General features: G+C 35.8%; 2 protein-coding genes across 2 annotated transcripts; one reads left to right on the top strand and one right to left on the bottom strand.

The window, feature by feature from the left end:
- Window positions 1–125: 125 nt before the first annotated feature.
- Window positions 126–2,315, top strand: LOC127797307 (ubiquitin-conjugating enzyme E2 20). The gene is made up of 7 exons (XM_052330106.1): window positions 126–536; window positions 667–926; window positions 1,345–1,372; window positions 1,481–1,708; window positions 1,810–1,873; window positions 1,969–2,028; window positions 2,134–2,315. The coding sequence occupies exons 2-7, from the start codon at window positions 799–801 to the stop codon at window positions 2,175–2,177; spliced, it is 552 nt and encodes a 183-aa protein (XP_052186066.1). The 5' UTR covers window positions 126–536; window positions 667–798; the 3' UTR covers window positions 2,178–2,315.
- Window positions 2,316–7,221: 4,906 nt separating this feature from the next.
- LOC127792846 (hexokinase-3-like) lies at window positions 7,222–14,281 on the bottom strand. The gene is made up of 9 exons (XM_052323464.1): window positions 13,789–14,281; window positions 12,362–12,512; window positions 12,097–12,270; window positions 11,746–11,820; window positions 9,042–9,197; window positions 8,845–8,943; window positions 8,565–8,692; window positions 7,931–8,012; window positions 7,222–7,824 (listed from the first exon to the last, which is right to left on the bottom strand). Exons 1-9 carry the CDS (start codon window positions 14,058–14,060, stop codon window positions 7,456–7,458), a joined length of 1,506 nt encoding a protein of 501 aa, XP_052179424.1. The 5' UTR covers window positions 14,061–14,281; the 3' UTR covers window positions 7,222–7,455.
- Window positions 14,282–15,208: the final 927 nt, after the last annotated feature.

Below are 15,208 nucleotides of genomic sequence, written 5' to 3'. Positions count from 1 at the left end.
CTACCTTCTCAACTCAATTCTGTTTCCCTTTGATTTGTTGGCTTTCAAATTTTACTTTTTGTTATAAGAGGCATCAATACTTTTTTTTTTTTTTATTTCCTTTCCAATATAAAAGAAATTGCTTCTACCATGTATAAAATTATTTTATATGTTATCAAGTGAAGTGCCACTAAATATTTAACATTTTAAGTTTTGAGACTAATTATATTATGAAATACGAAATTATTACGTTGGACAATATAATGTTTGCTTGCTCGGAGCGAGCCAATTTCAAAAGTAGGAACAATTGGGATTGGGCTATCCCTCTAACTATTAATATATTTACTTCATCTTTTTCCAGGGCAAAGAATACCACCATTCGTTCAAAGAATAAAGGCCAAGGCCCACTATTTCACTCATTCAGACACTAGACGGTTAGAATCCAAGAACAAGGCCCTTGAAGAAAAGAAACCCCCCTAGATAGACGATGATGCCCAGTGGAAACTAGCCGTTATGTGAAATGAATTCAAAACAGGAGAGAGAAGACAAAACAAAAGGTACATTGCGGCGTGAATGTAACGTTCAAAAAATGCGATCTTGAATTTCTTGGACAAACTCTCAGTTAAAGTTCTTTTAAATCAAGCCCTTCTTCTCATCTCTCTCTCTCTCTCTCTCTCTCTGTAACAGCTCTTCCTCTCTCTGCAAACCCTTTGCCAGAAGAGGAAGAAAGGCTGTGAATCTATTCTCTCTCGACGGCATTTGATTTCTATTCACTGTGAAGGCAGCAGCCTCAGACTACTGCGTTTGAATAGGAAGAAAATGACTACTACCGGCAGCAACCGCCACCACCAAGACATCAACACTCCGGCTCCGGCTCCGGCTGTCCCGATCTCCAAGCAGCCTCTAACCACAGCAAAGACCGTTGACACCCAGTCTGTTCTCAAGAGGTACATACATACATACGTCTTCAAATCAAAAGTGCAGTTTCTTCTTCTCTTTACTTGGATTTCCATTAATTTCTGTCTGTATGAGTTGAAAGTGCCGTTTCTTGATTAGGGTTTTGTGTTGGATCTGGCCCCGCCCCTTTAGGTCTTTGTCTTAACTGGTCTAGATGTGATGAATTTTCCTTCATTCGAGTAACGTACTCTTTTCTAGGGTTTCTTTGGACCTTCTTGCTTATCTATTTCCCCTGAAACAAATGTCACTCTATATATATAATCCCCAAGGCTGTGGGCTCTCATAACAAAAAGATGTCATTTTGCATATTCTTCGTCTAATTTGTTTACTTCCTTTCTGTTCATCTGTTAATATTAATCTATGGTTTTGGAATCTGACCTTTTTGGGTGTTTTGCTTCAACAAAACAGGTTGCAGTCTGAATTGATGGCACTGATGGTAATTAATAATCATTGCTTTGGAATTTGATTTGTATTCTTCTTGGTAACAAGTGGTGTTGCTGACAAAATGAATTCTGTGGTTTTGTTTGTTTGGGTGAATGTGAAGATGAGTGGAGACTCGGGGATATCTGCATTCCCTGAGGAGGATAACATATTCTGCTGGAAAGGGACCATCACTGGAAGCAAAGACACTGTCTTTGAAGGAACAGAATACAGGCTATCCCTCTCTTTTCCCAATGATTATCCATTTAAGCCTCCAAAAGTCAAATTTGAGACAAGCTGTTTCCATCCCAATGTAGATGTTTATGGCAACATTTGCTTGGATATCCTTCAGGTTGTTGAATCTAAAACTTATTATCATCATAACAGTATTTGATTTGGTGTAACCATATATGTTAACTTATTGCTTGGTGGTGGGTGCGGTTGAATTTTCAGGATAAGTGGTCTTCTGCTTATGATGTGAGGACCATCCTGCTCTCAATCCAGAGTCTGCTTGGGGGTAATTAAACTGTTGGATCATTTTACCATTCCCGAATACCCATATGATTTTTCTGGCTATATTTCTGATATTTGATTTTCTTTTCTGATCTCTAGAACCAAATATAAGCTCCCCCCTGAACCCACAGGCAGCAGCCCTTTGGTGCAACCAAGAAGGTAAAATGGTCTTTGCTCTCTATTTTCCGTTTCTCATGCCTTGGAGCTCATTTTAGTCATAAATAACCGAAAAAGTAAAAACTCTTTTGTTTTTATGTGCTGCAGAATACAGGAAGATGGTGGAGAAGTTATACAAGCCCACTGCATAGCTCTGGAGACATGTGGAATGTGTTTTGAAGTTTACCCACAGCTCTCTCTCTCTCTCTCTCTCTCTCGATGATAATGTTCCTAGTTCAAACTTTTAGTTAATTCTCTTGAAATCAATTTCTACTTTGGCTGATTGTTTACTCTTTTTTGCCTTGTTCTTGTGTGTGTGGATCCAACTTTAACTTGAGATAAAAGAGAATTTTATAAAAATAATTTATAAAATTATAGATATATAAATAAAAATAAAAGAGAAGAAGAGAAGCGACCGACTCAAGGGGAATGTCACTAAAGCCTATGTCCAGGGCCCTAAAAAGTTTTAAAAAATCAACGTTGTCTGTTACCCAAAAAAGAGACTATTGTCTAAATTTTTTTTACTTTTAATTGAAAATTGATAAGAGAGAAAGAAGCAATTATAAAAAAAAATTATTTTTTATTATTTTTTAAAGGACCTCTGAATTAATAATGGCTACCCCTAACCCCTGAATTATTTTTTATTATCTTTTAAAGAGCCCCTGAATTAGTAATGGTGTAACCCCCCCTCTTGAGGCCATGAGAAAAGAAAGAAGAAGAAGACAAGAAATTGATTTCTTTATTGTGTTGTTGTCTTAATTTTGTTTTTATTTTGATGGGTTCTGACTACAATAATTTTTTTTTTTTTTTGTTTATGTTATTATTTTGGCAAAATTTAAATAACAAAATTACAATAAGGAGGTGTGCTCAACAAATTGAAAACACAAAAACTAGATTTTATAAAATTGTTATTGTGATATAATTCTTGCACAAACAAACTTCACAAAATATCTTTAGTAAAAAGGCAATACAAAGATCTCCCCCATTGTTAACAAACACATAAAGACGACCTTTCTCTCTTTGTCATTAATTATTAATCATCGACAATCACACTATTTTCGTCATTAGCCATTATTTTTAACTCTTAGTTCTCCTTGTTACCAGTTCTTTCTCTCTTGCATCTTGCAACCATAGTGTTGGGTGTCGATTGAGAACTTGCGACTCTTTGGAAATCGAACCCTGTTGATGTGGGTTCTCAATTGAACCTTGTTACTTTGCATGATTTTGGTTGGGGTGAGTTTTGCTTGACATATACATATGAAAACCATCTTGCTTTGACTAACGATGTTCTCAATTGAACCTAATTGCTTTGCATGATTTTGGTTGAGGGTAAAGTTTTGCCCGACGTATACATACGGAAACCATCATGTTTCAATTTTTAAGTTTGTTAAAGATTGACTTTTGATTAGGTTTCCAAATTATTTATTTAGATTCAATTAGGCTCCTTGGAGCTTGAGTTTGAGATTGAGTTTTGATTTGATTTTCACCTTATTTGTTTACAAGACTTGGGCATTTTTGGATTCATCAACTATTAATGATTTTCAACTATTGCATTTTGAAGGTAGCATGATTTGTTTTGAAGATTTGAGGCTTTTTTATTTGATTTTTCAATTGTTGGACTCTATGTGACACTTTTGTCTATTCCAACACATTCATTTCACATTATTCTAATCCAAAAATGCTATTCAAAAACTCAATTGTGACACTTTTGTCACGCGCATTATTCTAGTAGTCTTGTATGTTCTAAAATATTCCAAAATTGCTTAATGTAGTCTAGTAGCTCTCTTAATGTGAAAAGTTAAGTAGTTGGAAGGTCACGAGTCACTTATATAAGTCTTTTTTTTGATAAGTCATTGGCAGTGTCGTACTCGAGATTTGGGGGCCTTGAGACGAAATGTAAAAATGGACCCCCAAATCATAGAGTACATTTAAATTTTATTTTTTCATAATAAAATATAAAAATAAATATTTATATCATATCAACGAATAAAATTAACAATTTTCTAAATTATCAATTAAAAACTCCTATCCTTGCAGTTTTGGAGGCAAAAATATCAATCAAGTTTATATAATCAAGTTGTTCTGCCAATATCAATAAAATAGACATAGCTATCAAATAATCCAAATCTCCCAATGTATCATAAACGAAAAATGAAATGATTCATGAAGGAGAAACTAACCGTAACCGCTAAAAGTTGATTCGTTGAAGCTAAGCAGTAAGTAGATCTGGATTCTGGAGAAGCAAATCTACTTCAAAGACTAAATTTGATTATCTGAGGCAGCGCAAGCGGAGACAAGAGACTGAATCTGGAGGCTAGAGCGACGGAGAGTGTCTGAGCGAGGCAGCGAGCTATCGGTGACCGGCCACGAGGGCGAGCAATCGTTGACCGAGCAGTAATAGGCAAGAAAGCCAGGGCGAGCTCGACGATGGGGAAGGGCGATGATCCGAAGAAACAGGGAGATGAGAGAGAGGCGAGAGCCAGGGCGAGCCACCGACGGGGAAGGCGAGCTGACAAAGGCGAGGCGCGAGGACGAGAGTGACGGATATGGAGTTACAGAGCGAGAGAGGGAGGGGAAAGCGAGAGGGAGAGGAGGTAGACCGTGGTTCCGTGGGCGGCTGGGCTGGTCGACCGAGCCCTTATCAAGTGGGGGTTTCCAATTTATGAGCCCCCAAATAGCCAAATTTTCATGGGCCTCATGAAAGGTCCGACCCTGGTCGTTGGATCATGTTAATTTGGACCATTGAATGAGGTGGATGGGTGTATGTTATTTTTACCATCCATTGTATACTTGTTAAGTTTTATAATCAAAGCATTCTAGAGTACCTCTCTTAAAAGATAACTAGTTTCCAAGTTGTAAGGCTCAAAAAAGGCTAGCTTAGCACCAAGAGGGTTCGTGCCACACACCAACTCGAGGGAGTAACTAGGGCACTACAACCTTCTCAAAACCTAAATTTGACCATTTTTGTGTTCACTTATCGTCTAATCTATTATCTAAACAAAGAGAAACAAACCTCATACACAAACCCTTACCCAAACAAAGCCTAAGTCTTGTTACCACACCATTTCTCACCCCCAATGATAAGCTAACTAGGGCTTAGTTTATCCTTTTCTTCTAATTCTTCCTCATCTTACACCACCACTCGCCATTGATCTTTAACGGCCAGCCTTCATGTCACACATGTTTTAATTTTTTGAAAAATTTAAAAAAAATATTATAAAATAGCAAACAAGAACATAGTTGTCAATATTGAACCATCGAATTTTCCATTATTACAGTATAATTTAAGTATTGGGTGCTATCAATGTATTATTTCGGATTTATAATAAATTAGTAATATAAATTATAAAAATGCATAAACATAATAAATATCATAACTAGCCATAAATATAAGTGACCTAAACAAAATAATAATTAATGTTGCCAAAACAAGGTGTACATCACTTATTTGAAATAATTAATTTTGCCTAAATACCTAATTTAACATAACCTAACAAAATTATAATATTTTAAAATTAAATAATCAACTTAAACATACATAAGATTTGTATTTTTTTAAATAGTTTTGAGACCAATTAAGGGTTTAAGATTTTTAGTTTGAGTTTGACTTTGCTAAAAGAGAATGAGAGGTAAACCACCAAAAGTAAAATAAAAATTAAATATTTAAAAAATATATTTGGTAATTGGTACCCGGCAATACCAATTGGTATTTAAAGATTTTGTTCAGTACTAACTAGTATGATTGATAATTGACCGGAATGGTATATTTAATACTATTTCATGACTGAAATGAGACATAAATTATAAAAAATAAAATAAAAAAATAAATCTTTAAAAAAAAAAATACTCGATAACTAATATTGGATAATACAACTTGGTATCTAAAAATTTTATTTTATACAAACTGATATAATTGATATTGACCGAAATAATATCAAGCAAATTTAATACTATTTTGTGATCAATACGACACGATATTCAGAGTAAACACAAGAATATATGTTTATTTTTTTTTTTTGTATTCAATAAAACCTCAAATTATTTTGAGTAAAATACTAACAAATGAAAAAGTTAACAACTATATGAAAACAAATCAATTAGAAAACCAGCTTAGTTCATGGCGAATAACCGATTAAAAAAAATGACCCTTTTTTTTAAGGCCACGATCAAATCATAGTTGAAGCTATCAAGGTTTTTTGTTTATATTTTTATTTTATTTTAAAATGTTATAATAATAATTTGAGACATATAAAGGGAGTTGATATCTCTATTATTTGAATACCAATATCAATGATTTTGTTTAATTCTTGAATTGTAATTTAAATGTTTGGTCTCGAATTTTATTTTACTTTACTTTTATCATAAAATTTTGTTAATAATATTACATAAATTTTTTTAATTATAGAATAATGTTTACTTAGCGTGATATACTTTTAACCTGTAACATGACTTACGGCTGGGGTAGGTAGGTAGGTAGGTAGAGTCTACTGTCTGTCTACACATGGTTTGACACACTATTCATAAGTCAAACACCCCCACCACCACCACCCATTTAACACCACACCTCTTTAAGTCTAACTCTGCCGCCGCCGCCGCCGTCGATCATTGTGAAACCCACCATTGCCCAACTATTGCACAAGCCAGCCACAGCTACTTGTCACGCCCTCAAATGTCAAATCTGCTAAGGTCGTTCCAGATAACCCTAGCTAGAACCACCTGGACCCTATCCTAGAGGCTCATTCCAGAACTTGGAAGACGACCCTACAAACCCACCACACCCTCTAAGATAGCCTCCTACAGAACCTTATAGGATCGTCTGAACTTAGCGCCTTCCTTCCAGAACCTTCTAGGTAGGTAAACTCCAGGCTCTTCTTCCTTCCTTCCTTCCTTCATCATATGTAATGTCATCAACACGTCTCCCCTGGCGTACAAAGGCACATCACACACACATATATGTAGATGAGAATATTAACTGTCACTTGAATCAAACAAAACCCTGCACAAATTTTAAAGGTTAAGGCAGCAGAGCTGGGTGGGAAAGACTGGAAGAGATCTCATTCCGAATATGAAATCTGGAGGCCAATGTTAAGCCATGCTAGAACTGCATGCATCATACACGGTAGTAGTAGTAGTAGTAGTCTGAATGCACATACACATTGAAATAACTAGCCCAGAGTTAAAAACAACCCACTACCATTGCATTACACACACATATATATAAACATTTGAAAAAAATGAATTAAACTTTGTTTATAAAATATGATGATGATATGAAATCTGTCATGCTAAGTACATGACCAACATTTACATCACCTTTCTTTTCCTTATATTATATGGCTTGATAGAATTTTGAGAATGATTTCTACAATTTACAGGAGGGAGCTGCTGTATATGCGGGGTTATGTATCATCTATGGCAACTGTACCCTATCTACACCCTTCCATGCATGCGAGCGGCTGCGAGGAGGGCAGCCCCGATACCTGACCCATCTTCCATAACCTTGAGAACTACATGCCGGGAGGTCTCTTCCCCTAAGATTTCGGTCACGGCTTCATTCAGGTATTGTCTGAACATTGAATAACTTGTATACAGACCCCCTTCTATTGCCACCACTGTTCTTCTCATCTTTCCACGGCTTCCTCCTTTGCTTCTTCCACTTGTAACACCACCACTACCATCGCGACCAATCTTCTTCAGAATTCCCACAATGCCAGCAGCTGCCAATCGGGCAGCCCTCCGGGTAATCACATCGCACACTCTTACAATAAACTTCCGAACCTTCAGAGGGACGTCTGGGACCTGAAATCAGAGACAGGAAAACACCAAACAAAAAGAACAAATAAGCACGCATTGATGAGGTTCATGAGGAGCCAAGCCACATGATTAATGATGCAAACTCATCTACCTCCAGCTCCTCACTCAGAATTCTAGCCACTTCCCCCAAGTCTGAGGAATCATCCTCGTGCATAGCAGCCATTAACGGTGTTCTGAACATCAATGGCAAAGTGAAATACAGTTAAACACTACAGAAAATGTCACCCCAACATACATCTAGTTAACAAGAAACATACCCCAGATAGCTTTAAAAAATAGGCTAAGCTAAAAACCAATTGACAAACGGGTCCCCATTTTTGGGCTGAATACTCACGTCACTTATGTCATTGGGTTTAAGTCAACATCATTTAGATGAGAAAAAAGAAAAAGAAAAATCAATATCATTTACAGCATTTGTAGTTGTAGCAAGTTGAATAAATAACTTATATAACAAATTGAACATTGATCACACCAAAAATAACAATACAAGTTAAATGTTTTTCTTTTCTTTTTTTTTTTTTTTTTGAGGTTGATAAAAATAAATACAATAATATTAAAAGGCACCACAGGAGGGTGTAACCTTGTAGACATGAAGCCAAAAAAATTGCATATCACAGTTTTAGCCTCGTGATGATGAATAAAAAATAGTAGCTGATTATGTAGAATGTAAAGCATGAAAGGACTAAATACTGGGGTGGGGGGTTAGTAAAAACACAGAAATATACCTCAAAACAAAAGGCACTGATAGTTGAGAAGATGCAGATCCAAAAATATCCAACTCCTGTGACATCCTGAGAATAACTCTTCTTACAATGTCACCCAGATACATTCCTGCTATCATTTTCTCAAAGCCCTGCAGCAAGAACGTTATGATATAATTCTTCTTACAATGTGATGACCTTTTTTTTTTTTTTTCCTTTCTTTTATGTATTTATTTATTTACTGAAGAGGGGGAGGAGGAAATATATTAACAGTAAATGAAATTTAGCAATATCTGACCCTTACTTGATCATTGGGGTTTGGGCTTTCAGCATCCAAATCAATATCATATGACGTTCTTGGCAAATGAGATGACCAGAAATTTCCCCATTCCATGTTAACTACCTAGTAATACAAGAAAAGAACACAAGTTTAGCTATCAGCTTCCTTTTCCTGAATTTAGCCACATGCCACATCAGTGGGGAACCCAAAATAGAATATACCATGCCTCCTGAAGTAGTAAGCAAGCCTTGACATTTGATAATAGCATCAGCTCGCTCCATATAGCATGCATTTGTACCCGTTCCAATTATCACTGCAGCAACTGTGTCTTCGTCATGATAATGTCCAAGTGCTAACGTTCCCACGGTATCATTTATCTGCTTAGAATGGAATGGAACAGACAATACTAATTCCTAAGTTATCATGGTTGAATTTACACTTCAAAATCAAGTAAGAAACACATATACATGTCTATGCACATATGCATGCATACATACATCCATGATGATGACTGCTAAAGGTGCAAGATTAAAAAAATAGCTGCCAGATGGAGAATCAACTAGCATCCAATTTCTATGACTACTATTGATATCCAGCAAGGGCCAATCTACACGTAAAATGGAGAAATGGACATATTGAATGAGGTAACATGTGATCCCTGATTTAGACAAAGGAATAAAGACGAGAAAAAAATATGCAAACTTAAGTTACAGGTTACCCCACAAGCTCAAGCTCAATATCTTATCATTCTAAACACAATATGGATAAAATAGATAGAAACAAATCATAGTATATCCTAACGATGACAATCCAACAAACAACAGACTGAACATTTTGAGACTCCAGCTAATATGATTATGTAAAGAAAGCATCCATTCAGTCTTACCAAGACATGCATCCAGAGATATCCTTTCAAAAGATAGATTGATGGAGACACTAAACTTTTGCAAGAACTTCATATATAAAACAAGATTAACCAATATATCCTTTTGATGCCACCAAATAGTCCATATACTGGTGCAAACAAAAGAATTGAGATATATATATAGAATATATATATATATATATACATGAATCCCATGATAATCTCACTTGTGAAATGGCATATGTCAGAGCAAGAAAAGACAAAATCTTGAAATACAAAAGTACAAACCAAATCTTTCTCAAAATCTTATTCCCTATCTTGAAAAATTCTGCACACACAATCAGCTCCTATATTTACAACTAAGTTTAGTAGGCACTATCACGTATTTTGTGCAGCCAAATCCACTTCTTAAATATAAAGCTTAATCAACAGATAAATGACAAATTTGCAGAATATTCAGATTATACTTTAGCGTGGTGTTTTTTGCTTCCCCATATGTACCTGAGCTGAAAACCAAATAAGAACCTGATAACTAATCAAGAAAAGATACTACAATAGCCTTCAAAAAGACAGAAAGAAAGCATACTACCAACTAAATATGTATATGAATTCAGACATTTAACAATTGTGAAGAACTAAGAAATGACTTATCAACTCAATGTTGAAAATGTAAATGAGAAAATTCAAATAAAACATGTAAATATGCATCAGGTATCTTCTGCATGAAACAAAAGAATGCATGACCGAAGCACATTCAGCAGGATTATTACCTTTGTGGCAGCTCTATCGGGCATTTATCTCAAGGACATATACTAAATGACTCAAACTACTTGAATCCTAATGTGGTAAATGAAAAAAATTAACGCTAAGAAATGATAGGAGAAGTAATTGCCATTTAGACACTTGAAAGTACAAGATAAATTTATCTAGAATGTTTTCTGAGTTAAAGATGTTTAATAAAAAGAATCAAAGGGATATTAAGCCAAACAATTTTTCTACATTTAAGTACTGATTACAAATATAAAGGTATATCAAAGTGCACGTATGAGGAGATTACCTATAATGTTGATTGTAGACTAAATTTTTATTTTCCCTTCAAACATAAAGTTGGTATGGGAACTGAAAATAGCATTTACTCCATGTATCACAAAAGCATTAGTGTATTAGAAGGAAGACATTTCAGAACCATTAAAATTGATGTTACAAATTCAATCCCTTACCAGTTTAAAGTTTATTTCAGAGCTCTATTTATTAACAAATTTCAAGTTTTACTATCAGAATTCTTAAATTAAAAACGAATATATATATATATATATATACACACACACATATAAGATGAATAGGTACAATTTATATTGCAGCAAAAAAAAAAAAAAATGGTACAGTTATATATTTTCTTATTTTATTATTAAATCCAAGTTGGTAGCATGCAATGAAGTACTTGTACTAACTACTGCACATGGCTATGCTCAAAATGGACCCATAACCTTCAAGTGTTAGAAGAGTGTCTGGTTCTAAGTAAATTTAACAAACAACATTACAAATAGAAAATATAGGATATATTTGGATGAGCATCTTTGCACATATCTGGGAGTATTTGAAGCGTACACATCATTTCTTGGAAGTAACTATACTTCTTAGCGCCCATAGATGTAGGTGAGGTGGGCAAACACTGACATGCTCAAGAGATTCAAGTGATAAAAGCACCTTAATGACTATACAGCTGTCTGGCATTTAAAGGATAAGAATTTCACCATAAAATGTAAATTACTTGAGTCTAAAGCATATTCATGATAACATTGTTTTGGCTTATAACACATATTCTCATCCTTATTTCAAGTTATTACCTTTGTATCTTGCCAATATCAATAACAATACAGTTCATTTAAAAGCCCAAAATGCAACTCCAATGAGTAGAAGAGAAGGAAAAGATGACAGAAGACATGAATGAACTAGCAGTAGATACATACTCAAATAGAAAAACAGCACTTTCATAAAGTGATTATGCATTCAGTATTATATATGGAGACAGGAAGATCACTGAGAAGGGAACTGCTTACAAGGGCTGCTACTTCCATATGTAGTCCTCTTCTATACATTGCCTGTTGTAAACATGCAGAAACATCTCTTCCAACCTGAAAGGATAAAGATTTATGTATATGTATGTGTAAGTTTCAGGCCAACAAATCTCCGCAACAAGTATATTCTCAAATATTCAATATTACCACTAAAGCTATTATTTTAACAAGTTACACAAATATGATGTTAAATTGCATTTAGCACAACCACTCGGGCTTGAATGATTTAACTGCTGCATAATGAAACATAAGTTGGATGGGTAATCCCAACTTTACAATGCACAGGGAATTATTCCTAGTAACACGTTATAATTAGATAATCATCCAACTAACCATGTCTTCAATGGAAAAACCTTTTGTCCATTTAATCAGCATGCCGGATGAGATGGATATTTGTTTTACAGGAAATGAGAATGTAAATCCAAGTTCCCTTCTTTTTGATAGCTCAGAAACTCCTTCCTTTTCCACAAACTCTTTTAGCGAGGTGGCAATAAAATCAAAAAGATCCTGCCCGAAAATCATTCAAATTTCAATAACCACCAACAGAAATTGAAAAGCAATACTCAAACAAGTAGAACATGAGGTACAGACTGGTCACCTCGCTTGTGCCAGTCATTAGATGTTGAGGAATTGGTTGGCGCTCCACTTCACATCCAAGAATAGATGAATTATCACCACTTGGTTGAACCCGTAGGACCCTAAAATATGTGCCACCAAGATCTAGAGCATAATAGGTGCCGCTTTCACTCCTGAACAAAGTTAAGGCATCATTAATTTTGCATGCTAAAAAAAGCAAGAAGTTGGATTAAATGAATAATACAAACAAATTTCAAGTAAATTATATTTCCACAGACACGTTAGGATCGAGGACAAAGGAATTTAAGGCGACACAAACAAAAACATTCCCTCAATAATACGAACAGGACAAAGACATTCCAGGATCATTTATTTCCACAAGGAAATCCTGCAGTTCCTTCCTGCCTCCTTTCCCAGTTATCACAGCAATGAATTCCATAATTATTAGCAACAGGCAGGCCATTGTGAAAGCTACAAAGAAATCAAATCACTTCATAATTGGAAACATTAACTACCCGCAATATGCAATGCATGAAAATGCACACTCTTATAGGAAGGCATGAATGAACCTTTAAGTATTAGCAAGACATCCAATTATATGAATATTTAAACACTCATACGTACGTATTCAAACAACATGGTCAGACCAAACAACTGAGGATGAGAGCTGAAGAAATGATTTATCCTGATTAGGATTCAGTAAAATTGGTGTCTGAGTAACAAAATCCAACAGAGACAGCCAACTAATTCCAACTGCGGAACCCATGGGAAAGCCTAGACATTTTATACAACCAGAAGAGAAAGCAAACAAAATCAAAAGCTAACCATAGAAATTCTAGTGCTAGATTCTTAAAGTATAACACAAAATCCTCAAATTGAGAAAAAGGTATTCCTCTATTAGAATGTAGAACGTCAAAAGAACAATTTAAAGTAACCGCACAAATTATTATAAAAATCCCAAAATTGAACAAAAGTATCAGTAAGTGGTCCAAGAAATCTGTCCACATGAAACCCCTTTTATCACGATCGTCAGAAAGAAGAAACCAACCACCATATATATAAATATATATATATATATGCGTGTGTGTATATACCAACAAATATGCCTTGAGAACACTTGATATAAGCCAAAAAATACGGCATTAAGCAGAAAATAATAATGCACTGACCGACTATTAAAATGAGCCAACACAGAATGGTGAGGAGACAGAAAGGAGGAACAAATTTGAAAGAAAAATTAGATCAAGTACCAAACACCAAAGCGGAGCAAAAATCAGGCTCGACAAGCAGAAAACTTCAAATTGGTAAAATACACGAACAATGTGATGGAAAAAGAGAAATCCCCAAAAAGAACATCAAATCATAGAATTCACTAGCAAGAAAAGCCCACGCCCCGGAGATTTGGGACGAATGTGGAGTTACGAATGCGAATTAATTAAGAAAACGCACCCATTGGGAAGACTATCGATGAAAGTAAGGAGCATCTTGAGCTTACTGCCGCCCTCGGAGGCCAATCCGGCGTGCATCTCCACCGCCATAGCGTCAACCACCTGCCGGAGCCGCCCCACGGAGGTGGCGCAGCCCTTCTCCAAGTCCTCCAGCACGGCCGCCACCCTCCGCCACCGCCGGCGGCTCCTGACCCTCCGCCCCACCATCACCGCCGCCATCGCGCACGTGGCCACCGCCCACCCCACGGCCGCCACCGCCGCCACCTTCCCCATCTCTCACACAATCAGCCCTCCCATCTCGGCACCCCGATTCCACAACCCCCGCCGCCGCCGCCGCCGGGAGCAGTCGAGATTGAGGCCGCCTGACTCACCGTAAAGGCGTGAATGCGAGTTGGAGAGAGAGAGGGAGGAAGTGAGAGTTTCTAGAGAGAGAGAGAAAGAGAGAGAGAGAGAGAGAGAGAGAGAGTTTGTTGGTGGCGGTCTTTGGCACTAATGTAGAGTATATAGAGTGGTGTGTTGGAAAGCGAACTGCTCGATATTTATATCACTGTTCTAATGACGGATTTGCCCCTCAGCCCGCTGTGAAATTCCGGATTTGTTTAACTTTTTATTACCGTTTCAATTCTATTACTACACCACGTTGGAGTTAATCGAAATCGACCATTTTGATTTGATTTTCTGTCCATTCCCCCGCCCCCACCTCCACCCTTTCTTCTCAGCCTTGCTCCCTGCAATTCACCCTCCCATTTCCCCCTTATCACGCTTTTGCCACTGCCCTTTGCCTTTTGTCCCTTTACACCCCCCCCCCCCGGGTTTGGCTGTCCGCACTTTTGCCCCAATAGTTTACGAGATTGCTGCTTGTGCCCCCCGTAATAATGCCTTTTCCTTTTCAGTCTCCATTTAAAACTAAATTTAGAAATCAAAGTTTAAAATTTTAAAACCTAATTGAACATAAATTAAACAAAACATTGAACCAAATATTAATTAAAAGAACACCATTAAATGGCTCAAAAAAATGAGTCGGGCCCATTATGAAAGGCTCAAAAATGTCTATGTAAAATCACAAAGTGTAAACAAATTTAAAAAATGAAATCTTACTTTGTGTTGTGTTGTATAAGTTAAGGTAACGTTTGTTAAAATAAGTCATATAAAATTGTATCAAGATAAAATTAAAATATTTTTTAAATTAAAATAATGAAATGGTCAAAATAAGGATAGAAAAAATTTTAAGATTTGTATTTTACTATTTGTTAAATTTTTTAAAATGTATTGAGAGACATATGAGTCATTTTTTTTTATTTGTAAAGTTTAAGATAAATTTATTTAAATAATTATATATAAGAAGTTACATAATTTTTTAAAAAAATTATTAAATAAATATAATAAAAATATGTATATTTGTTAACAAACTATATTAAAGT

This window comes from Diospyros lotus, chromosome 1 (assembly GCF_014633365.1).
Source record: "Diospyros lotus cultivar Yz01 chromosome 1, ASM1463336v1, whole genome shotgun sequence".
Classification (NCBI taxonomy): Eukaryota; Viridiplantae; Streptophyta; class Magnoliopsida; order Ericales; family Ebenaceae; genus Diospyros; species Diospyros lotus.
The sequence above is the reverse complement of the archived record's forward strand: the minus strand, read 5'-3'. Positions and strand labels throughout refer to the sequence as shown.

Excerpts from the sequence above, each read along its gene's own strand:
- LOC127797307 (XM_052330106.1), top strand. The coding sequence starts at position 799 with ATGACTACTACCGGCAGCAACCGCCACCACCAAGACATCAACACTCCG. Across the intron at positions 1,709-1,809 it reads TTTGCTTGGATATCCTTCAG|GATAAGTGGTCTTCTGCTTA; the intron begins GTTGTTGAATCT and ends TTGAATTTTCAG. Across the intron at positions 1,874-1,968 it reads AATCCAGAGTCTGCTTGGGG|AACCAAATATAAGCTCCCCC; the intron begins GTAATTAAACTG and ends TCTGATCTCTAG.
- LOC127792846 (XM_052323464.1), bottom strand. The coding sequence starts at position 14,060 with ATGGGGAAGGTGGCGGCGGTGGCGGCCGTGGGGTGGGCGGTGGCCACG. Across the intron at positions 11,821-12,096 it reads GTTTTTCCATTGAAGACATG|GTTGGAAGAGATGTTTCTGC; the intron begins GTTAGTTGGATG and ends TTATCCTTTCAG. Across the intron at positions 8,944-9,041 it reads TTACTACTTCAGGAGGCATG|GTAGTTAACATGGAATGGGG; the intron begins GTATATTCTATT and ends TTGTATTACTAG.